Source organism: Pleurodeles waltl, chromosome 1_1, assembly GCF_031143425.1.
Source record: "Pleurodeles waltl isolate 20211129_DDA chromosome 1_1, aPleWal1.hap1.20221129, whole genome shotgun sequence".
NCBI lineage: Eukaryota > Metazoa > Chordata > Amphibia > Caudata > Salamandridae > Pleurodeles > Pleurodeles waltl.
The window spans coordinates 999,912,474-999,938,380 of NC_090436.1; the positions used below are offsets into that span (position 1 = coordinate 999,912,474).

A 25,907-nucleotide genomic window follows, 5' to 3' on the forward strand; every position below is an offset into this window, starting at 1 on the left:
TTACTATGTCGTTTACCATCATCATATCATCAGATATATCATTGTTTGGCTGTAAAGTTTACTTCCATAGATATATGAATGCAACAGAAGGAGGATCTAGGGCTTGTCACATATCACACAACACAATGGTTATTTGAAATACACAGAGTACAGGGCTCCACAATCCACAACCTGTACATCCTATGTGTCGACCACATATTGTGACAACAGGCACCCAAATAACTCACTGGGACTCAGAGGAAGGAAAGAATGATGTTGAACAGATTCAAATATGCCAATGAGGTAGTTACCTGCTTGTCTGGTGAGCCACAGAGCTGGCCATACAGGGGAAGGACCTCTTCCACAAGCATCTCCAGCTCTCTGGTGAGAAGGCAGGGGTCGTTTCACCTGCTTTGCCTGGCAGGATTGCTCCACGGATGGCACACAGCAGCTGAAGTGATGGAGGTTGTGATGGCAGCAGTGTCAGTAGGCAAGTGAGTTATTTCCCAAACCACGGCATACATGTAAGCGACGTATGCAGTCGTCACCATCGACGGGCACAGCCATTTTGCTGTGACTGTCACAGTCAACAATGTTAGCCTATTGCTGTGTCCACTGCAGTTAAAACCACCAACAATGATTTTGACTTCTGAATGCGGCGGGAGGTTCCTAAAGTCCAATGAACGAGGACAGGCATCCGCCATTTTGGCAGTTGAAACTACAGTTTTGGTGACTGTTAAATGTGTCACAACATCTATAAATGTGTAGTAACATCTCCACATTTGTAAAGTTCCCTTGACATGTAAATTCCCCCTCACAATCAAAAGTTTAGTGCTTTGCTGGTCACAGATGTCATATAATCGCGGTGCACTGTACCCCACCGGTGATGGTATTTTTGGCAGTCAGAACATACTTTACAAAATCAAGGGGCACAAAAGGAGCAGATATACATGTTATGTTCACATATATTTTGTAGGAACATGTCTAGACACCATGGGAATCATAGATGGACCTTGAGTAGTAGACAGTTTTGATGGGTAATGGGTGTAATGTATTTCCAGTCACCAATGTTTTGTCACATGAATTTGGTCTTACTTATCAGACATGCTGGTCTGGACACAGTGACTAATGTTCCAACTTATTTGATTTCACAAATAGGTACCCTGGGAGAAGGACAAGGTGACAACCTTAAATCGACCACCATTTCCAGACCTTCCGACTATGGAAGAACGTGACATAGTAAAGCAGTTCCCTCTGAATAGGCAAACAATCCAAGATTTATGTCATCAGTTGGAGCCAGATCTCATGCCTGGAAACACTAATATGACATGTATACCACCCATTGTGAGACTCATGACAGTACTACACTTCCTGGCAACAGTGTCCTTTCAATATACAATGGCTATATCTGGTGGTATGTCACTACCTAAGTTCAGTGGTGTTTTAAAAACGTGCCATCAGCAATGATGAAACACATTGACAGCTATAGCAGGTTCCCCAGACGTGAGGATGTAGCCAATGTGAAGGTTGACTTCTATGGATTTGGTTCCCTTCCACATGTGGTGGAAGCCATTGATAGTACTCATATTGCATTGGTGCCACCCCATGCCAGTGAACAAGTCTATCAAAAGAGGAAGCACTTCCATTCTATCATCATGCAAGTTGTCTGCTTGTCAGATTTGTACATTTCAAATGTAACCAGAGAGGGCCAGGCTCATTGATAAGTCATGTATATCCTGACCTTGTGTATGCAGTGTCAGGTGCTACAATCGGGAAGTGTGTGACTCATTGTAGCACTTATGTCTCGTTACAAAACAGGAGACACGGCCTATCCAAACTGTCCTTGGTTGTTAACACCGCAGAGGAATTCAACTAATCCAAGGGAAGTCAGCTTCAGTGAGACCCATGGAAGAATACTGTGGCCAGTGGGGTGGGATTTTGGGGAAGATTTTGCTATCTGGACAAGGCTAGGGGAGCCCTCCTCTACTCACCGGGGAAGTGTGTCAAATCATCGTGGCCTGCTGCATGCTCCATAACATTACCCCACTAAGGAACATCCCTTACATCGCAGAGGAGGGAGAGCCTGAGGTGCCACTGGGGGAGAGTCTTGAAATGCCAAATGAAGATCATAGTGGTGAAGAGGAAGGACCTGACTTGCAACAAGATCTCATCAACAGCTTCTTCTCATGAATGTAAGTATGTCATGAGGTGCCATGACTTTGACTGTACAATTAACTCTTGTTGTGATGATGTGAGGAGTATATTTGTTGGAAATGTTAGGAAGTTGAAGATCTGGTAAATGCTGGCATAGTGTGTATGATGAGGAAGCTTTTGACACAATCACATTTTGGAGATGTTGCTTTGTTTGTGTGAGATTTATAATATGCACTGTGTTCTCCAGATGTTTGCTATGCGAATTTTGTAATATGTATGGTTTCATAACTATACTCCTTGTTTTTGCATTTGTTCAGATACCTTCATCATGACAACTTCATTGGGACATTTCCGAGTTGTGACATTGGCAGGTATATGATGCTGTTGAGACATACAAAGTGGCCATGGATTGTTCCTGAGAATGTGTGTGAGAGGGTTTGGGTGTGCAAGACCTGTGCCAAGACAGCTTGCACAGTGATAGGAAGTTTAGAAGACTCCATTGGACCTGTTCATTGTCATGTGGTGGCCCTGATGCATCATATGTGTCTTCATGTGGGAAGAAAGTATGTAATTGTAGGTGGAATTCATGTTAGTTTCCCTTTATATTGGCTAAACACTCTTTTCATATGAACTGTATGTATCTGTTGACGTGTTTCTTCACTGTAGGCCGTAGTTGCATCACTGACATTTGTTTGTACCACCAGATGCAGAAGCTCTGGAGTGTAATAACCCTGTGATCAGGAACTGTTGTACTACTATCAATATGGATCTTGCATTATATGATGTGGGATTCCTTTTTGGGGTAGGAGATATGGCTCTAGTTGATGACATCGACCATAATCATTTTGCCTATTTTACAGGACAGTGTCTGATGTGTCCATTCCTTCAATGTTCAGGGGGTCTGTACCCCTCAATTTGATTACGTACGCAGTATGATTCAATAATGTATGATTTGCTATGTTTCAGACATATTGACAGCCTATGAGTTGAATAATGTAAAATAAAGCTTCTTCTTTGTCAAGACATGTATGTTTGTGTTTGTTTGGAATGATTGTAATCCTGAGCTGGACACTCTGTACATGCAACATATCCCTGCTTCCACATGTAGCTGTATGGTTCACATGTTCTTACAAATCTACATTGTTAAATGTGAAATTTAAGACAGCAGGCGACGAGATTGTGACTGACAAGTTTATTACAGTGCGACTGGTGTATAAAAGCTGTGGCAAAAAGTAACATAAATGAAAAGTGAAGGAGTCAGTTATGGTGAACAAAATCATAGGAAAAGTTGCCACACCTTCAAAGTCCAGAGTACTCCTCCCCTCAGAACTGGCATGGGGTTCAGGATCAGTCCACAGAGTGAATGTGTGACACACAAAGGAGAACATTAAGTATGAGGTGTCTTGCTGTCAGTGGTGGTTGTCTTCCCATCTGCACCTTCTGTTTTTTGTTACATGGATGTCCCTACTTGCAAGGGTGGGGGGTCAGCTGTTGCAGAGATAGGGGTATCTGAGGGTAGTTGGTCCTCTGGCAGGGCCTCCCTTCCTGTGGCTGCCACCAATGTACTTTGATGTGGTTGGCCCACAGGAAGGGGTAGATGGTGGTGGAAAAGCCCTGCTCAGGGTTGTATGGGTGTCTCTCAGCACCCCTGTTTGGGTGCCCATGTGAGAATTATGGTCCTCCATTTGTTGGTTCATGTCCCTCTGCATCTGCCTGATTTCTTAGTTCAGTTAACATCTGGTCCATCATGTCTTGAGACACCTGAAAGACCCCCAAGACTTGGCTGATGGTATCCTCATCATGAATGGCCCCAGTGGCACCACTCTGCTGGCCCACAGCATCTTTCCCACAGATCCTACCCCTTCAAGCATTTGCCCTTGGCATAGGATGCCCTCTCCAACTGGGTCCTAGACCGTTAGTGTCAGGATTGTTGATTTGCACCTCAGGAACCAGGACTGGGGGACAAAAGATGATAGCAACTGTGCTAGGTACACAGGTTGGGGGGCTGTGATGTAGAAGCAACGTGGGTGGGAGGTGTTGTTGTGGGCACAGTGAGACTCACTGTTGCCATCTGATTAGGTTGCCCAGATGGGCCAGGACTATCATCCACATCTGCATGTCCAGGAGTGTCATCATCCTGAGGCGGGTTGAGAGTCATCCAGAGGTGGGTTGCGAGTCTTGTCGGTGGACAATATTTGGCCAGGTGCTGTGCCAGCTCACCTTGTTGAGGAATAGAGTAAATTGTTATTGATTGAAGTATGGAATCTACATCCAAAGGTTTTGTGTCACTTTAAGTAGAGACCTTGAACAAACTTAAGTGGTAGGTTTGGTGATTGTGCTATGTTACCATGGTATTGAAGCTGTTGACATTATATGTGAGAAGTATGTAGAAACTATTAGACTCAAGCAACCCATTAGATGTGCTGATCAGTTGCATTTCACATGAGGGAACAAACATGGGCTCTTACAAACAGTTAAGCCAACACAGTGGAAAGGAAACATGTGTATTTGACCATTCCAAGGCCTAGTTGTGCGAGATACAGGCAAACACACAACCTTGTTGTATATGTAGCTGTAGCCATCATATGAGCAGTGCTGAGTCAATGTGTTAGCTTCCACTACCAATCTGAAGAAGCAGCTTAATGCCTTAGGGGTACTTGATGTTCACACTGTCATTCCTGTCCTCAATAGTTTCATTTTGGGATACCAGGACAAGGGCAAGATAGGTAGACAGACACGTCTCTGAGTTGAGCATGATACTTTGATTGTTCGCCCCATGTGAATGAACATCATTGGAGAAGTTGCACACAGGTGTATTTGGGCAATTGCAGAATGGACTGTTGGCTTGAGTTCCAGAAACAGGGCCTCCTGACATTTGTAGTCATGTCACTTGCTGACTCCCCACACTACACAAATGCTAAATTCCCAGGGGATGTATATTATTTGAGAGATGACACACAGGTGTATTTGGGCAAGTGCAGAATGGCCTGTTGCTTTGAGTTACAGGAACAGTGCTTCTTGCAGTTGTATGCATGCCACTTGCTGTCTTCCAACACTACACAAATGCCAAACACCTAGGTGCATGAGCATCAGCTGTGAGATGGCAAACAAGTGTATTTGGTCTAGAGCACAAAGGTATGTTGATTTGAGTTACAGAAACTGGGCCTCCTGTTAGTTGTAGTCATGTCCCTCTCTCTACTTCCCAACCCTTGACAAATGTTTAGTCTTACATATCTGTTGCCACACTGCTGTTAGGTTGGACTATATAGTTACATGGCGACACATACCATGGGTCCTGGGAGGATCTTTTGATATTGAAACACTTACAGACCCCATTCCGACATATGACATGTAATGTGGATTGATACATGTGATGTCATATATAGCAGTACACATTGACAAACTTACATCTCTGCTACTCTGGGTATTGGATGTTGGAAAAGTATATGAACAACATAGTGGTAAAAAGTGCAATGTGAGCACGCAGGACATTAAATATTTGTGACATTTTTTGTGTTGTAACTTTTCAGACTCCATTCCACCAGGTACTCCTGTCAAACCCTCTGAATTTAGGATGTCCAACACTTCCTCCCAGGGAAAGAGTTGTAATGGATCACTGGGAGCACCACCACCATTGGCCTCCATGTGTTGCCTTCCCCTTCAGGTTGTTCCATCTTGTTCCTAATGTGCAGGGTGGTGCCTACAGCATTTACTCTGTCAGCTATCCTTTGCCATTTTTCCATTTTCCTACTGAGAAGAGTGTGCTGTACTTGGGCTCCAAACAATTGTGGCTGTACTTTAATGATTTCATCCACCATGACTTTCAATTCTTTTTGAGAAAAATTGGGATTTTTAGGATGTGACATGGATGTAAATTAAAGGGGGTGACTGGAACTTATTCAACAAGAAAAGTGATATAGAGAGTAAATGGACAAACATGTGTGAAAGGTTTTAAATGCAATGGTGAAAAAAGGGGTGCCTGATCAAACAATAAAAAGAAACAGTTGTCTCTGGTCTCTTTTTTGCAGTGCTGTAGTGGAGAGACAAAGGATCATGGTCTGGGAAGGGGTGTGTTTTATAGCATGATTTACAGGTGTGTCCATTGAGCCAATGCATGTCTGCTGTTTTGTTTTTTAATCCATCCAATAGCCACTTATCTGTTGCTTTGCTGAATGCGCACCGCAGCAGCCACCCACCACGAGCTAACCACCAAAAAGAGACTGCAATATCAACTGCACTTTTGTGATGCAGTTGGGGGTTCCCAGTGGTCATGATGGCAACGGAGTACCCACCCCCAAGATTTTAGGCTGCCGCACAGCTGGTGGGCTACCATTTGACTTGGCCAGCAGTGGTTCAGCCTGTATGTCTGAACACCAAACTCATATTCGGGCCCTAAATGTTTAACCAGCCTACAAACAACACTATGACTAACCTCTGGACCTCCCCGATACCCTTTATCCTCAAATCCCTTAAAAACCTTAAAAAGGGACTTACATGTTCCAAAGGACAGCAGCACATTACTGCGACCTGAATCCCATAAAATAGACTAAAACTGACACAAATAGAATACAAAATAGAAAGTGGCAGTGAAAAAATGGCAGATAAATAAAACTAAAAACAACTATCTCCCCATAGAAATGAATGGAGAAAATTAAAAAATGCAGAATAAATGTATTACAAATGTTAAACAATATTAAGCATGGAAAACATGCCAACATATATTGAAAAAAAGTAAAAAAGTTTAAGTTAAATGGTAGTGTAAATAATATAGAATTATATACAACTACTTAATATATACTGAAATGTTAAAAATGAAAATAATGGGAACAGTGGAAAATGTACAACAGCCAATACTCTTTAAATATGATTTACAGTTTTCATGTATTAATAAAAATGTATTACAAATGTTTCATTTATTTATCTATACATAAACGTTTATTATTAGTTGAAATATATATGTAAACTAATGTAAAAATATACAATAAATACATTTGAAAACATAAATAAAAATAGATTTTTTATGTCTTTATTCTATAAAAATATGTAATTAATAATATTTATTAAAAATATATAACTTTTTTATATTTCTAGATACCAACAATACTAATTATATATCTTACATTATTTCTATTACGTTCAAATACAATTTAAAGAAAGGATTTAGTTATAAAATTACATAGTTGTACTCCAACGTAAACAATTTTTAAAAAAAAGTGTAGGACATTAAAGTGAGGGCTTTTACTAAGAATCACTTCCTTCTCTGGTAGTGGAGGGTTTGGAAGTGGAACAAAGTGGGACAACTTGCTCTCAATTTCATGCAGATTTCACAGACACGAGATGTGGATTCTCTGTCTCAACCTTCAGAACCAGAGTGTCCTTCTCAGACCGCTCTCCAAACTCAACCTTTGTGTAAAACATTGATTCTAACAGCAGTGGGACGAGAACAGCCACTAAGCTCGGGTACCCAAACATGGGCATAATGAAGTGTCACATTTCTGACCTGTCATCAGCCTCTCTGTTGAAACAATCAGGAATGGACAAAAGGCACACATCACCTAGAAACGTCCCTACCTTGAACAACAGAAACTGCAGAGCATTGATACCAAAAGTCTTCACAGAATTCCTAAAGGTAGCCATATGTCTATCCTCTTCACTTCAATGTTGTTCAGTGTCTGGATCTTCACCCTTCAGTCACAGAATGCAGACTATACATAGGAATGCAGACTACACACTACCTCCGTCTGGACAAATTGTCCTCACCCTCTATCTTGTTCCATGGCAAACCATTTTTGAGTTGGTGCACTTAAATAACTTCAATTTGCTTACAAATTTAAATAGGTCAATTCTAGTATTTATATAGTCAAACTTCCAGAGAGGACAGAAAGTAAGCCCCAGCTGAAGTATTCTTTTTCAGAATCCGTGAGGTCCCTGTCTGAAAGATTGATAATTGTTTTATTAATCAATTCTAGATCTATTAATTCTTTGTTAAGGAACCTATGTTGATTTCTCCCATTTTCCCCAATACATTTGTTCCACTGTTTCCATTTTCTCTGTTTGTTCCTCTATTTCCTTTGTTTGCACCCCTTGTCCTTTTCCTCTGCCTCTGTTTCACGCGGTGGAACCCCTGCCCCTCCTTCTCGTGGTCATACATTCTCGTGCTACCTGTCAGTTCCTTCTTAGCAGTCTGTATTGGTCTAAAAAAGTGGTTACTTTTTGACTACTATCACTACCCAAAGTTATATCCGCAGTCCCTATTGGATGCGAGGTGGTAATTATTTCATTCTGGTATAAATGATGTATTGATATACTTTGCCCTATATAGTTCTGTTCCATTCAATAACATAATGAAGTGTATGTGACAAGAAAAGCAGTGCGATAAGATATCGATATGTGTTTGCTCTACCTTATAGATAAGAAATGTTGGGACTGATATTTGGTATATTGAAACTAAATTATGTGTACATAAGTATCCTGTATAATTCAGGGCATATGTGTTATTATAAGACTGTGAGATTTCAATATACCCAGCTCTGATATTTATTAATCTTTATGGCGTTTGAATAGTTTTACACTCCAAGATGGCAACGATGCATCCTGTTGGGAATTTGTCTGTCGTTTATGTTCACAGTTGTTATTTGACATTGGGAAGATGGTGAGCTAATAATGTGATCAAGGCCGCGAAGTCGGGCGAAAAGTGTTGTGTTTGGAGTAAATACCCTTTTGACCTTCCCTCTGAGTGAGCGTTTTTTCTGTGGGATGTAAGAATATTTTTGCCAGAGTGCTCCGCTGGTGCACTCTCCACCCCCTCGGGTTGCGGGACCGTTTGGAGAGCTGGACTTAGCAATACATAAATATAAATATATATATATGATGTCACATCAATGGACCTGCCACTCACATACCAGTGGAAAATTATGCACATTCTCAGTGATACTGATAAAAAGGTCTAGTCACACGATTATTCTCAAAACACGGATTCTGCCTCACTGCTTTATCTGCTGTAACCTGGACAGGGAAAGTAGTCCTCTATCTATATGAGAGCAACCTGGGTGGGCCCCTCCAGGTCACAGGGCCATGAATCACATAGTAAGGGACTGGCCTAGGCTTCAGTGGTCATGCTTAGATTAGTGCAATGCTAGGGCCAGGATACACACGCTGTCAGGAACCCTGGGCAGAGAAACACATCTGTATACCATGCAGGGCACATTCCTGTCCCAACACATAGTAAAAAAAAACACACAAAAGGACATACATTAAATTGTCTCCAAAGCAAGCTACAATATACATCCTATAGGGCCATCAAACCTCTTATTTGATCCCGGACCTTTACAAAATACAGATCAACGATCAAGTTTTGGTATTAGGCCTATTAGTCTAACCATAGAGATAGTGTAAATTTCAAAGCGCTATGTACTTCTATCATTCAAGCAACAGCAATAGGCAGGGACTGTTGGCTTCAATGGGAAAGTCATCTCAAATGACTTTCCCTCCAACGGAAATTAACATATTTCATGTGATAAGGAAACAATGAATTTGAAAATGCATTCTGTTAGATGCTATTGTATGATAAATCATTTGTACTATAGTGCGAAAAAAAGCTACATCAAAAATCAAACAAATAATTTTTTTTCCCAAAATAAGTCCTATCAAGTATTCTATTGTGTTTACATTCTTCTGTAGATGATATCTCTGAATTTTTATGAGGTTTGTATGGTTAATTGGGGTAGGCAGCTTTTTGAAGATAAGATAGACAGAGTAGCTTAAAGTGAAATGACAACTTGATTCATGAGAGAACAAAGTAGCAGCCATCTTCGAATGGCAGCAGATGTGTTCATCTCTACATATATATTTTTTCACCCAAAATGAAGATTTCTGTGAAATACATTGGGCTAGTGTATTTGCCAATAATTTAGAGAATTATGGTGGTCATTATGACCCTGGCGGTATTATAACCGCAGGGCCAAAACGACGGGAGCACCGCCAACAGACTGGCGGTGCCTCCTGGCGTATTTTGACCGCGGAGGTAGCGCCACGGTCGCACCGCCGAGGCCGGCGGTTTACCGCTACAATGGCCCCGGCGGATGTAATCCGCCAGGGCAGCGCTGCTTGCAGCGCTGCCCAGGGGATTACGAGTCCCCGACCGCCAGCCTTTTTCTGGCGGTCTGAACTGCCAGGAAAAGGCTGGCGGTACGGGGAGTTGTGGGGCCCCTGGGGGTCCCTGCACTGCCCATGCCACTGGCATGGGCAGTGCAGGGGCCCCCTAACAGGGCCCCGGCCAGCTTTTCACTGTCTGCATAGCAGACAGTGAAAAGCGCGACGGGTGCAACTGCACCCGTCGCGCGGCCGCAACACCGCCGGCTCCATTAGGAGCCGGCTCCTATGTTGCGGCCTCATTCCCGCCGGCCCAGCGGGAATGTCGTAATGGGGGCCGCAGGAGTGCGGCCGCATTGGCGGCCGCACGGTGGTTACCGCCAATGTCGTAATGACCCCCTATGTGATGTATCCAATAAAATTTTCCCTATTAATGTATTTTGTTAATGTCAGGTTATCATTGCACCATTGTTAGGCAACCCTAGTCCATATTTTGTGTTTCGTGGTAGTCATCTTCTACTTGTCATCACTAACAGATGCAAACAGGGACAGAAGGACCATCACAAAAGACGTGGGAGACTTAGGAGGTGGGCAGCATGTATGTAAAAGTATATTACATAAGATGTATGCTTGGCTATGAATTTGTAAAGGCTCAGGTGCAATTCAGACTCTTCTATTGCAGCTGTACAATATTATTACAGCCAAACCATAAAATAGCCAACCAAGGTCTTGCAATATCACAGCTCTAGTTGTTAGTCTTTCAAAACATCTGTCACATTTGTGCCTGATGCTCTGATGGTCATGTTTAGTGCATTATGAGATTTTGCTGCCTCCTCCTTTCATCCAAAGCTGTTGTTCCCCCACATTTTACTGGGGACATTTGCTGTCCTGCTGCTACTGGTACGGAAAAACACATGATGTAAGCAACATGCTCAGGTCTGTGTTTTTATTAGAGTAGTGCGATAGGAAGAAAATATTCACACTTGCACTTGCAAGAGACTTAGGGCCTGATTCTAACTTTGGAGGACGGTGTTAAACCGTCCCAAAAGTGGCGGATATACCACCTACCGTATTACGAGTCCATTATATCCTATGGAACTCGTAATACGGTAGGTGGTATATCCGCCACTTTTGGGACGGTTTAACACCGTCCTCCAAAGTTAGAATCAGGCCCTAAGGCCCTTATTATGACACTGGCAGTAAATCCTGCTTACCGCCACGTTGACGGCCGCCAACTTACTGCCGCTGTGGTGGATATCTGTTCACCATATTATGGTACACACCAATCCACCAGAATACAGCCACATACACAAATCCGCCAGACCAAAGGTCAGTGATAAAGTGGCGGTCCCAAAACCCATACCGTTACGCCAACAAAACAACGCCCATCACATTCTGACCCACGAATCACCACTGTAGACATTCAATGACGGTAAACCATTGGTGGTGCATACCGCCGCGCTCAGAATGGACACCCACATACAAAACAACACTACATTGACCAATACCAAAAACACACACCTGACAACCATACACACAACACACCCCACAACCACACCACTATAAAACACCCACCCACAATCCTTTACAAACAACAATTACTGCCAGGAGACTGAGAAGAAGAGCACAGAGACAACTAGATACACACACCACATACACCCATACACCCCTCACGTACTCCACATCACACACCCCACCACATTACCCAACACACTCTCACCAACACACGTCACACCCATGGCACCACAAACGCACACCCGTTTCACTGAGGAGGAGTTAAGGGTCATGGTGGAGGAAATTGTCAGGGTAGAACCACAGCTCTTTGGAGCACAGATATAGCAGATTTCCGTTGCAAGGAAGATGGAGCTATGGCGGAGAATTGTGGACAGGGTCAGCGCCGTGGGACAGCACCCAAGCACCCAAGAACAAGGGATGACATAAGTAAGAGGTGGAATGACCTACAGGGGAAGGTACGTTCCATAGCAGCAAGACACCAGCTCGTCATACAGAGGACTGGTGGTGGACCCCCACCTCCTCCCCCACAGCTCACAGCATGGGAGGAGCAGGTACTGGCCATGCTGTATCCTGAGGGACTCGCTGGAGTAGCCGGAGGACTGGACACTGGTAAGTCAACATTTACTACTTATCACCCCCCCATACCTGCATGCCACCTCACACCCTCACCCTCACTCCCATCACTCCACACCATCCCACACACTGCACCTACACATCTGACTAACCCCAATTCAAAGCCCTGCATGCTATACCAATGCATGGACAGCCCTTCCAACCCTGCATGTACACCCATCACTAAAGCATGCACAGCACAAGGAAACTAACAATCCCACAATACATCACCATACACAAGCAAAAGCTGGCAGGGCAACACCAAACATAGAAGGGAAGTCAATGATGTACAAATGTCATACACTTGAAGCATAATACATCATTTAAATCCCCACAGGTACCCCAGCCAATGTCAGTAAAGAGGAGGTGCCACCAATATCCAGTCCCCCGACAGAAGAGACCCCCAGTGATGACAGTAACTCTGGACTTCTGGATCTGAAGGACATATCTGGCCCATCAGGGACCACTGGACAGCCAGTCACCCAAGCCCACTAACAGACCACCACAGAGCCTCCTCCATCAGGAACCAACATCACAGCACCCACCTAGCGTACCCACACCTCTGTCCCCAGGACACGTCAATCAGCAGTGTGCCCACCTGTATAGGGACCCCAGTCCACACCTCGCCCACAAGACAATCAGGGACCTGGGGTCAGTGGCAGTGGGCACACCGTTCAGGGGAGAGGGGTACAGCCGAGAGAGAAACTTGGAGGACTGCTCTGCACCAGGGGAAGGACAGGAGCAGGAAACCGACTCTCCAGGAGGCACTCTCCGAGATCCAGGGAGCCTACCAACATTCCCAGGACACGATGGGCCAGGTCCTTGACAACGTGCAGGACAACAGCCAGATGCAGGAGCGACAGTATCAGGGGATCGGGGAGGATATGCAGGACATTAACAACACCCTGATCTCCATTGCAGGGGTGCTGGTAGACATGGCCAACATCATGTCACACCAACGGGCCCCTAACACTAGCCAGTCAACTGAACAGCCCTCCACTTCCGCTGCCGCTAGTGGCCAGGCGGCCCCACCACAGGACCCACAGGCCACCAGCATCCCTCCCCCTGCAGAAGGTGAACCACCCTGCAAACATTCCCTTCAACCCAGACAGAAGCCAGAAGCCAGAGACACTTGCCAAGACCACCGCCAGGAAATGAGACTCTCCTGATTGTCCCACTTGTGTCCCACTCTGTCACCTTGTCCACCTTGAACTGCCATTGCTCCCCTTCCTTTGTCCCCTAGGACACTGAACCTGTGCTACAAACAGACTGCAATAATACCCTGGACTTTCCTCCATCATCAGCCCATTCCATTGGACTTTACCCTCAATTATTTCTTAGCACTACAATAAACACCCTTGGATAAAACTTGATTACTAGTATTTCATGTATTGCAAATTTGTATTGCTTGAAACAGCTACATCCATTGCAAATGAACTGTACATAGTGAGAGCACAGAATGAATGACCTGTTGCTGGCTGTAGTGACCACATCACGACATTGTTGTCATATCACCAACATCTGGAAAATGATAATCCATAGGTGACAGTAAGTAGAGGAAACAAGTGGGTAATGCCAGCATGCCAATGCCACACGGAATACACCAATAGTCATAGAAATGTGAAATTGCACTGTCTCACCTGTTTGTCATTGGAAGTACTGACGGATCACTAATGTTCTGTTGTCCACATCCTCATCTTCTGCCTCCACATCCTCACTGTCCTCAGGGTTCACTGCTGCCACAGGGGCATCTCCAGTCTCTTTCTTCTGCAGCAACAGTACATGCTGTCTGAGGGCCAGGTTGTGCAACATGCAGCATGACACTACTATCTGGCAGACCTTCTCGGGTGAGTAGCACAGGCATTCACCTGTCAGATGGAGGCACCTGAACCTCGCCTTCACTAGGCCCAAGGTCCTCTCAATTATCCTTCTGGTTCACCCATGTGCCTCAGTATAGCGTTCTTCAGCCCTCAAAGGGGTCAGCAACCATGATAGGTTTGGGTAACCAGAGTCACCTGCAAGTATTGAGGGACAACATTTAGCCACACACTATCCTATTTGGCTAACAGCAGAGGCATGCACCAACATACACTGGGTGGGGACCAAGGCTCACCTATAAGCCACACTCTGTGCCTCTGTAGTTGGGCCATCACATTTGGGATGCTGCTATTCCTCAGGACAAAGGCATCATGCACCGACCATGGATATTTAGCATTCACATAGGAGATGTACTGGTCCGCCAGGCACACCATCTGCACATTCATGGAGTGGAAACTCTGACAATTCCTGAACACCTGTTCATTCTGCCGGGGGTTAAGTGACAAACGTAATATGTGTACCATCAATCACCCCAATAATATTGGGGATATGTCCCATTGCATAACATCTGGCCTTCAGAGTGGCCAAATCTTCCACCTGGGGGAAAGCAATGTAGCTGCACATGTGTTTTATCAGGGCAGACAACACTCTTGCCAGCACGATTGAGAACATTGGCTGTGACTTTCCTGCTGCCAAGCCCACTGTCACTTGGAAAGAACCTGTTGCCAGGAAATGGAGCACTGATAGAACCTGTATAAGAGGGGGGATCCCAGTGGGATGACAGATAGCTGTTATCAGGTGAGGCTCCAACTGGGCACACAGCTCTGTGATTGTGGCCCTGTCCATTCTATAGGTGAGTGTAATGTGCCTGTCCTCCAGTGTAGCTAAGTCCACCAGGGGTCTGTACACGGGTGTATGTCTCCATCTCCTATTCATCCGCAGTGGTTGGTATCTAAGGGACACAAGAGTGAGTAGGCAGTCACAATTTGAACGACTATACCACAACAGCAGTCCACAACATGCAATCATGTTTTGGGACAGTGTAATTTAAAAGTATGTGCCTATTTATTCTGTGACGCAACAATTATCGATAGGCCTGTTCACCCCCCTTCCTGAAATGGCGACCGCCTGTCCTATGTAGAGGGACAGGTGGAAGTGAGGTAATTCCGCCGACATTGTGCGCTATGGCGGTAGGCGGTCGTGAACCGCCGTGCAATTCCTCATTGGATAATAATGGGCCCTATAGGGTACAGTGGCCAAAGGGGATCTACGCCGGCAGTTTAGGTGTACACCGTCACGGACGTGACTGCCATTTTGTCTATCATTCCTCACTTGTTTCCTGACCTTCCACAGTAGAAGACCTACACTGCATGTGCTGCTGTGACCTGTGTCTGGAACCTACCATGGCCCATGTGACTGGGGAAAGGGCCCCAGCCTTCACTTCAGAGGAGTTGGAGAGACTGGTGGATGGGGTCCTACCTCCGTACTGACTGCTGTATGGGCCTCCAGACCAACCGGTGAGTACACTGTTGGCACGATGCATGTGGCATGAATGCATAGAGATGTGTGTGAAGGCATCGTGTAAGGGTGGGGGGATTGTCTGTTGGCCGTGTACATGTTGTGAGCTGGCCTATGTGTTTGCCAATGGTGATCGAATCGGGTATGGTGGACCATGTGTGTGACAGGCTGGACTGTTTGTTAAATGGAGTTCTCCGGCATGTATTACCTCTGCAGGTCAGTGCCCATCAAAAGAGGGATTATGGCGTGCCATCGTCAAGGACGTGCGGACCTTTGGGGTCTATGGAAGGTGGAGCACCCACTGTCTGAAACAGTGGGAGGACCTGAGACTTGGTACGGAGAACCGCAGAGGCCCAGCTGGGGATGGCCTCCCAATGAGGAAGGGGTGCCCGTCGGACCCTGACACCCTGATGGCCCGCATACTGGCGGTGGCGTACCCTGAGCTGGATGCGTGCTTGAGGGAATCACAGCAGCCACAAGGGGGTGAGTACAGTGGGTATCATTACAACTTATGGCTGGTGGGGTGGTATCCGGGTGGTGGTTGTGTGTTAGTAGGTGCCCCTTAGGTCTGGCCAGACATTGCAGCGTAGGTCCTCTGAAGGGTAATGGTTGCATGGCAAATACAAGTAACCTAGCTTGTTAGTATTCACTTCTAGGCAGGGCTGTGTGGGTCCCGGGAGTGCTGCAGTTGGCGGTGTGTGCTCCTCCTCATGCCTTGGTGACTAGCCATTTCACTGGTATTGCAATACATAGTGCGTAGACCTGTTCCCTGTGTGTGAGGGTGCTGTATATGCCAACGGTGGTGTTGGTGCAGTCATTGACCCAGTGCATCCTTTATCTCTCTCCCCCCCTTTCTTGTTTTATCATCCTGTCCTTGTGTGCATTAGCATCATCTGGCGGAGGAGCAGGGGCACCGGCAACAGAGGGAGCTGCATCCTACCGGACCCTGGAGGCAGAGTCCACCGATGCCGAGAGAACAAGGGGGACGGAGGGCAAGGGGAGCACCACAGCGGATACTAGAGGGGACAACACAGACTCTGATACCTCCTCGGTGGGAGCTCCATGGTGGTGGCGGACAACTCTGTGACCACCGCAGTTGCAGGTACAACTGCCACCCCTGTACCATCACCACCCTCCCAGTAGCCCCTCAGCGAGTTGCCCGTGCCCGCACACCCAGGAGGATGGGCATCTCCTTCGCCTCAGGCACCTCAGGCCCTGCCCCAGTGAGCCCTGTTGCCCTGAGTGAGGAGGCTATTGACCTCCTGAGATCCATCTCTGTAGGGCAGTCAACCAATGTGAATGCCGTCCAGGAGCTGGCAGCCCAGATGCAGCAATGCAATGCATTCCTAGAGGGCATTCATGGTGGTTTGGCAGCACAACACAGATCGATTCAGGCTCTGGCCTCCTCTCTGATGGCACCCATTGTCCCTGTTTCTACCGTACCCCCTCCAGCTTCCACTTCCTAGTCCCATTCTCCTCAACCCCAACCCTTCCCAAGCATACAGACAGATGAGCATGCACCCAAGACAACACCCAACAGTGGCACAGGCAAACACAACCACCACACTTCATCCCACAGGCACTCACTCTAACACCATACCGTTGCAGACACGACAACATCCACAGCCTCCACTGTCTCCCCTCCTCCTCCACCTCCCTCCCAGTTATGTCCACACTCACACCTGCATGCACTACATCTACATCCACTATCAGTATCACCACACCAAGCAGAACATACACCGCAATGGCAGACATCTCCACAACATCCATGCATGTGTCCCCTGTTTCCTCTCCCACCGTGTCTGTCCCCCCCTCCTAAAGGACACAAACACAAGCACTCAGACACCCAACAACCATCCACCTCACATTAGCATACAGCCCATGCACCTGTACCCAAGTCCAGCAGACATACACCTCCAAAAACCACTCCCTCATCCTCCACTCCCATTAGTCCTTCCTCCTTCCGCCCAAACATCCCTAAAAAGCTTTTCCTGTCCCAACTTGACCTCTTCCCTACCCCTCCCCCTGTCCTGCACGTATGGGCAGGGTACCAAGGACACAGCCCAGCACCTCAGCCAAACAGTCCACGAGGACAGTGGTAGCACCACCTACTTGTGGTGGTAAGGATGCCAGACCTACAGCACTGAAGGGGAAGGAGCCAGCACCACCAGGGATGAAAGGGAAGAGTCTTGCACTAGCTGTGAGGAAGGGGAAGGGGCCTGCACCAGCTGTGAGGAAGGGGAAGGAGCATGCACCAGCTGTGAAGAAGGGGAAGACGCCTGCACCAGCTGTGAAGAAGGGGAAGGAGTTTGCACCAGCTGTGAAGAAGGGGAAGGAGCCTGCACCACCAGGCAAAGAGGGGAAGAGCCCATCCACCCCTGCCAGGAAGGGTAAGGGATCCCCGACCCATGAACAGGAGGAGACAAGGCACTCTACGCCAGTGGAAGCTATCAGGCTAACACCGCCCCCACCACCATCTGTCACGGGGCCCCCATCGCAAGCTGTGGATGTGCAGCCATCAGTGAGTGAAGGGGCTGCACCGGAGCCTCCTCCAACAAAAACCACAATGCAGCCATCAGTGAGTGCAGGCGCTGCCCAGGAGCCTCCTCCAACAAACACCACAATGCAGCCATCAGTGAGTGCAGGGGCTGTCCAGGAGCCCCCTCCAACCACCACCACAGTACAGCCAATGGTGAGTCCTTTCACTTCTGGGCTCTGTTTTGGCCAGGCTCTTGTTGGGATTGCTACCGCTCCAGAAAAGGTGGCGGATTGCAGGGTCAAAATATGTTGGGCGGTACTTTGTCTTCTGCCTGGCTGTTGGTGGCTACCGCTGTGGTGGCTGTTGTTTCCACCGTGGCAGTTGGTATGGTACATTGGCTGTCTTTGGGTGTTATCACCGCCATGGTCATAATTTGGCGGAACTTACCACCAGCCTGTTGGCGGTATTACCGCCACTTTATCACCCACTGCCAGGGTTGTAATGAGGGCCTAAGACCCTTATTATGAGTTTGTCAGCCATAGAGACTCCAAACTCGTGGGGAGGAGTCAGCCGTCATACCGGCTGATTTCCTCCAGTCGCATCACGATGTTCTCACTGGTCAGACCAGCGGGAACAGTGCTACAATAGTTGTCTCAGCTCCTTAAGGGAGCCAAAGCCAATACCATAGCACTACAGCACCCTCAGAATGTGCACTGTTTGCAAAGCAGACAGTGCGCATTCTGAGGGTGCTGGACAAGGGGGCCCCTTCACTGCCCATGCCATGGGCATGGGCAGTGCAGAGTCCCCCCTGTGGCCACCTGCACTTTGTTTCTGCCAGTCTTTCCATGGCAGGGTTGCTGCAATGGAAAGACTGGCTGTAACAGGAGTCATGATCAGCACAGTGACACTGAGTTCACAAAGGATATCTAAAGACCTAGAAGGGTTACAGAATGGCTTCATGACAGGGTTCACCATTATAGGGATCGTTGTTACCTATCCGGGTAGGTGCAATGAACTGGCCTTCATCTCTGAATATGAGCCTCACCCCCTTAGATTTAGATGTTCTGCACGCAGTTTCGTAGTTCACAAGTGCCCAGGTGTGATATCTCTCTTCTACCCTTTAAACCTAACCAGAGACCATGCACATTGTTACGTGGTTTTCTTATAATATGTATTTCAATGTTTCACATTGCTTTACATTGCAGGACCCTGCTCTCTCTTCCCTTAGATCCCTTAGATACTTCCACTGTCTAATCTTCTGCCCATGCATCCTCTGCCACCAGTATACCCTTTTCCACATCCTTTCTTTCCCTGTACTTGTTAGGTTATACTGTCCTTTCATTAGCCACTGTCAGTGTGCACCCCTGTCAGCAACTGCCACCTGACCCACTGCCCTCTTGTAGTCAGAGCCCTCTTCAGGTTCTCAACTATCCTTATCTTCAGTACTCATTTAATTTAACCTCCTGTGCCAAGGCCAACTCCTGCAAATACGCAGTACATGTTTTTTTAAATAAAACATCACAGGCTCCCGCACTTCTTTTCTATAAACCCCTTGGGTGGGCCAGGTCCCAGGGGTGAATTTTATAAATATACTTGAAGGAAAGGGGAGTGACCTTCCTCACCAGGTCCATTTCAACCCCAAGGACCCCATATCCTTAGGCCCAGCTGAATACAAGAAGGGAGAGGTGCTGGATGGCTCTGCTCCCCTTTCTTGTAATTGCTGCATTTGCCCCAGGGACCCCATCCCCTGAGGCTCAGGCTGAAAAATTAAGTGGGAGAGGGCCATGTGGCCCCCATTCTGGGCTGACTTCGGGTGCAGTGGTCACCATCCCCCCGGGCCCAGCCTTAAAGAACTGAGGGGGACAGTGTGGCCACATACCCCCCTAAAATATGTGGAGATGGGGTCCCCATGATCAAAATCAGCCCATGGAGCTCACGAGTTGGCTGCCTTTGGAGGGTCGTCTGCTTGCAGTGGTAGGTTTCAGGGCCTGGCCACAGGACAGGCCATGTGGCCAACCCCCTTTAGCACACAGATGGAGGCTGTGCATAGAAGAGGGGTTTGCTCCATGCAGGGAGTCACTGCATGCAGGGGCTAGAATCTGTGGCCAACCCCCTGCTGCATTAATAATCCTTTTCTGGGGCATTGGTTTATCATCCCCCAGGATATGCAGGAGATTTTATAGTATCCCTTGACCAAGCATTAGCCCTGAAATGTATTTCCTATGCTAATTTCACCATGTTTGGTGATGTCTTGGCCCTAAGGACCCATTGCCCGAGGTCCGGATTGAACATTTTTTTATTTGAGAGGAAGGGGCCACATGGCCCCTCTTCCCACCTTCCCCGAGTCGATTACAGCCCCAGGGATCCCATCCCCCAAGGCCTGCCCTAAACATTTTACTTTTTTTTTAAGGGGAGGGGGCCTGTACGCCACCCCTCCCCCAGCCGATCTCAGCCCCGGGGACCTCATGCCCTAGTCTTAACATATTTCTTTGGAGGATAGGAGGACCTGATGACCCACCCTCCCTGGGCTGATTTTGCCCCTGGGCACCCCATCCCCCAGGGCCTGGACTAAACATTTTGGTTTTTTTTAAGGGGAGGGGACCTGCGTGTCACCCCTCCCCCAGCCGATCTCAGCGGCAGGGACCTCATGCCCAGTCTTAACATATTTTTTTGGAGCACAGGAGGGCCAGACGACCCACCCTCCCTGGGCTGATTTTGCCCCTGGGGACCCCATCCTCACAAATTGAAAAGAAAAATGTATTTGTCATTTAAGAAGAGTAAGATCACCTTTCAGTATGGGCCTTAAACATCGGAATAAAAAAAAAACATAAAGGTGGGAAATGACCAGGGATAAACCTTGACTCAAACCCTTAACGATCGGTGTGAAGGTCTGTGAAGGTCCCTGCAATTTTTTGTATTATTTTTATTATATGCCCTTTACAGGCTATTTGGGACTGCTGGGGAAGCCTCAAGGCCTCCCCTGTCATCCCTTTACTCCAGCAATCAAGGAGCTGCTTTAAGTAGCAGCTTTGCGGTTGCTGGAGCCAAGCTATCATCTCTGTTCCCTGTATCCATATCAGTGTGCAGGGAACAGAGATGAAAACTCTGCTTTCTGACAGTGGGATCTGTTTGACAGGTCCCGCTGTCAGAAAGCAGTGTGTTTGCTTTCACTAGGCTGTGTCTGTCAAAGCTGCAGCTAAGCAACAGCAAACTGCAATGTCACAGGGGTGGGCACCATGGGACATAGCAGGAGATGGCCCTGGGAGGTCCCCAGGGCCATCAGTGGCTCCTTGAGGGGGGCTGCACAGTCCCCCTCCAATGTGATAGCCCCAGGAAGGTGTTGGTCCCCGAGGCCTGGGAGTCTGAAACAGAGCCGGTTTATATTATTTACTATTTGCCCTAGGGGTGGTTTTACAGATAAACTCTGCCCCTGAGACTTAGCCCACCTGGAGACTTGATAAAGATGATGCCTGCGCTTATTTATTTTTTTGCCAGATCTGCTGCAAATCAAAACACGTTTAAAAAAAAAATGCCTTTTAGCCCTGAGAGGGGGGTCCCTTTGGAAGCCCAGCACCAGAGCTAAGGGGTCTGGGTGTTCCCTGGCCCCTTTAGTATTTTTTATTATTTTTTTCTAGGACTTGGCTGAAGCAGAGTCCCACTATGGTTGGCAGCACTTCCTTGTTGAAGTGTTGTCAGCCAATAAGATCTCAGCATGAGATTGGGAGGGGTCACTAATCCTTCATATCCCTAAATACACAAATTTGGATTTCCTTGTATTTCTCAAAAACTACTGAACGGATTTATACCAAATAACAAACAGGCCCTTTCTGGACCAAGGGCTACCTTTCTGCCAAATTTGGTGTAATTCCATCCAGCGGTTTCGGCGCTAAAGCTGTTCAAAATCCCTATGGAAAAATGAATAGGAAAAACTTGTTTCAGAACCCCCCTTTTTCTCGGCCCCTGCTTGACGGATCACCACAAAACTGTCCAGACAACAGCAAAGGTGTGCGCTGTATTTTCTTGGAAAATGTTGTGAGGATTTGTCAAGCAGTGCCAAAGTTATTAGCAAAAAAAAACCGCTCTATATATATATATATATATATATGTATACATACACATTTATGTGAATACACACACATAAAACGTTTTTACTTACCTTAAATATACTTACCATGTGTGGTAAATGCATATGTGGCAAAGGCATATGTTTGGTAAAAATGTGCGTGGTAAAGGCACTGCGTGCCAATTCCAGTGTTGTAAAGGCTGTTGTTTCCAGTAGCACAGCACTCCCCTGCCTTTTTTGAGGACTCCCAGTCCTTATGCCAGTTGTTCAATCGTACGGCGGCTACATGACATGCAATGTCTTCTGTGTCACCTGCTCATCTCGCAAGAGCCCCAGACAAGGAGGGCAGTAAACACCCCTTCCCTAGTGCACTTTTGAGTCCTGGCTTTCTTACAATCAGCTTTTTGCACAATGGTTAGGAATGCCGAAACATATTAAAAACGCAGCTTATCTACCTATGTGGGCTTTCAGATATGGTGCCTGTCTGCCGTTTCCGGCAGAAAACTAGAGACTTAAAAGTCAGCTGCTACTGCTGCTTCGCTGCGTGATGTAGAGAAGCACTTCACACACTACCTAAGCGTTCAATTCTTTCTCACACAGAAATGTGTTCACTCTGTTAGTTAGGGTAATTTAACTTTGTAATTCCAATTCTCCTTATTGGTTTCACCCCTTAAGAACCAATCCTGTCACTGTTAAATCACACTCTTTCAGTGCACTGTTTTCACTATTGCAGTACTTTTTACATTTACATATGGTGAAGTAACTAAGATACAAAGGGGGTCATTCCTACCCTGGCGGTCTATGACCGCCAGGGTAGGTGACGGAGAAAGCACCGCCAACAGGCTGGCGGTGCTTCCGGGGGCATTCTGACCGCGGCGGTAAAGCCGCGGTCAGAAACGGGAAACCGGCGGTGTCCCGCCGGTTTCCCGCTGCCCCAGGGAATCCTCCACGGCGGCACTGCTTGCAGCGCCGCCATGGGGATTCCGACCCCCTTACCGCCATCCTGTTCTAGGCGGTTTTCACCGCCAGGAACAGGATGGCGGGAACAGGTGTCGTGGGGCCCCCTAACAGGGCCCCATTAAGATTTTCAGTGTCTGCTATGCAGACACTGAAAATCGCGACGGGTGCCACTGCACCCGTCGCACCCCTTCCACTCCGCCGGCTCCATTCGGAGCCGGCATCCTCGTGAAAGGGGGTTTCCCGCTGTAAGCGGGCGGCCTTCTGGCGGTCGCCCGCCAGCCCAGCGGGAAACTCAGAATGACCGCCGCGGTCTTTTGACCGCGGTACGGTCTTCAGGCGGTTCCCGGTCGCCGCCCGCCAATCTAGGAATGACCCCCAAAGTGTAAATAAATAAATATAATAGTGAGACAATAATATTATTTTACCATTAGACTCATTATAGTCCCGGCGTCTGCTCCACCTCCTGTGATTCTGGACAGATCACTTAAGCACTCTGGGGCAGATTTAAGGAAAGTGGCTCTGCACCCAGTGCAGCGCCATTTTCCTTCTGCCCTTAAGCGTCCCCGTACCGCCACCATGTGTGTGCTGTATCTAAGATACGGCGCACCATGGCGCAGGGTAGGGGGCAATCGTTTTTTAAAATTTTACGCTATTGATGTACTGTTTAGAGTTATCCCCAAAGTGTTGGTGCTGACCATAAATAGTACATAGGGGCCCATTGAAAACAATGGAGTGTCACCTTTTAATGCCTGCTCTGAGCAGGCGTTAAAAGTCTAAAAACAAATGACGCAAAGAAATCTCTTCGATTTCTTTGCACCATTTTTTTGGTCTCCCTAATGGGGGAACGCCCCTTTGCATACATTATGCCTGACACAGGCATAATTTAGTGTACAGGGTTACAAAGTGGCGCAATGCAGTGCACCACTTTGTAAATATGTTGTGGGGTAAGGGCCACCTCAGTTTAAAAAAATGACGCTAAGGCGGTGCTAAAGTGGTTCTGGGCCCTCTTAAATCTGGGCCTCTGTGCCTTAAAAACAAATCTGACTTTGTGCAGTGTAATCTGGTGCTCATGCAAAACGCTCTCATGCCTTTGAGCCAACTTTGCACTATATACAACTGTAAAAAAAGGCCCATGACAACAAACCGTCACAAGTATTATAGATAAGGTATTATAGACAGAGCACCTGAAGTGTGGTGCGTAATATCGAGCCCCGAGCTCCTGAATTTATCGGTACATGCCCAGAGAGAGTTTTTAACACTGGAAGGAATTTAGTTACAAAAAAGAAGGTAACGCCATCGTGGCAGAATACAGACAGCCAAACAAGGAAACAGAAGGAAAAGTAGAAAAGTGCTGTCTTCTTACCCACGGACAGGACTGCACAGATCACCAGTAACTGGAGAAGGGTGAAGCTGGTGCTGTAGTTCATGCTGGGACAGCTTGCAGTGTATTCGTTTCGAGCATGCAAATCGTTGTGTTCTTGGCGGCGTCTTTTTTTGGTCGCTCTCTCTCTTTCACGGCTCCTCTGAATCTGTAGCTACAGGGCCCCTTTGCTCAATCTTTCATTTAACAGCTCCGTCTCAGGTGCAATAAATCAGATAATGTCTGCTTCTTTAGCGGGCGCAGACAGCACAGTCAGAGGGAAGCTCCACTGTGAGCAGTTTGTCATTTCTGGGTTGTACAACAAGGCATTTATCCGAACCCAGGGTTGATAAGGTGAAGTGATCCAACTGGTTCGTCATCTAAAACGTGATGGAAACGTGACTGATGAAAAATGCTCTATAAATCTGTTGTTTAATCTCCACCCAAGGTAAACAGCAGTATTGGTTTTCCCCAGGAGTATGCGGTTAGCCTATTGTATACAATGTGGTGCTATTACAACAGGGGAATGCTACTCTTATGTTATCTAAACAACTCTAGTGCCGCCAGGGTCATAGAACACGTGACAAGAGGAAGGGTGAGTGGCTGGATGTGGGTGAGATCGCAGGAAGATACATAGGGGCTGATTTAAGAGCCCCTAGCGCCATCCTGACGACACATTAGCGTCATTTTTTTGACACTGATGTGCTGTTAGATGGCCAAAAATGCCACGCCATATTTACAAAGCAGCGCAATACATTGCACCACTTTGCAACCCTTTGCGCTACATTATGCCTGTGCCAGGCATATTGTATGCAAAGGGGGCATTCCCCCGTTAGTGGACCAGAAAAAAAGAGGTTTCCTTGCACCAATTTTCTCGGCACTTTGAACAGGCGCTAAAAGGGGGGTATGTCATTGAATACAATTGGCCCCTATGTACTTTGCAGGAGTAGCGCCAAACTGTTGGTGCTAGTCCTGCAGGATACATCAATAACATAAAAAAATGACTCTATTGTCTCAACCCTGCGCCATGGTGCACTGTATTTTAAATATGGCGCACACGTGCTGCACTTGGTGCAGTGCCACATTTCATAAATCAGCGTGCTAGAATGGTATACATGTGTCCACTAAGAGAGGAAGAAAACCTGCATGATAGTAGAGATCAATTAAAATCTTTGGTTTGTCACCAAACATGAGGGAACCAAGAAACAAGGGCACTGTATTTAGGTCTTGGATTGGTTGCCACTCTTTTGCTTTTGTAAATGTTTATATTGTTTTGTCATAGTTTTTGAAAAACTTTATTGTTCGGGGAACTGCCAGACCCTTGTCTATATATAAAAATATAGCTGACAACAAAAACA

General features: G+C 46.9%; 1 protein-coding gene across 1 annotated transcript in view; it reads right to left on the reverse strand.

The window, feature by feature from the left end:
* Positions 1 to 24,871, reverse strand: part of LOC138245805 (interleukin-8-like) — a 140,889-nt gene extending 116,018 nt beyond the window's left edge. The window contains exon 1 of the mRNA XM_069199772.1: positions 24,553 to 24,871. Coding sequence (XP_069055873.1) covers positions 24,553 to 24,616 — 64 coding nt within the window. The 5' untranslated portion in view covers positions 24,617 to 24,871. The remainder of the gene's footprint in view (positions 1 to 24,552) is intronic.
* Between the last annotated feature and the right edge of the window lie 1,036 nt (positions 24,872 to 25,907).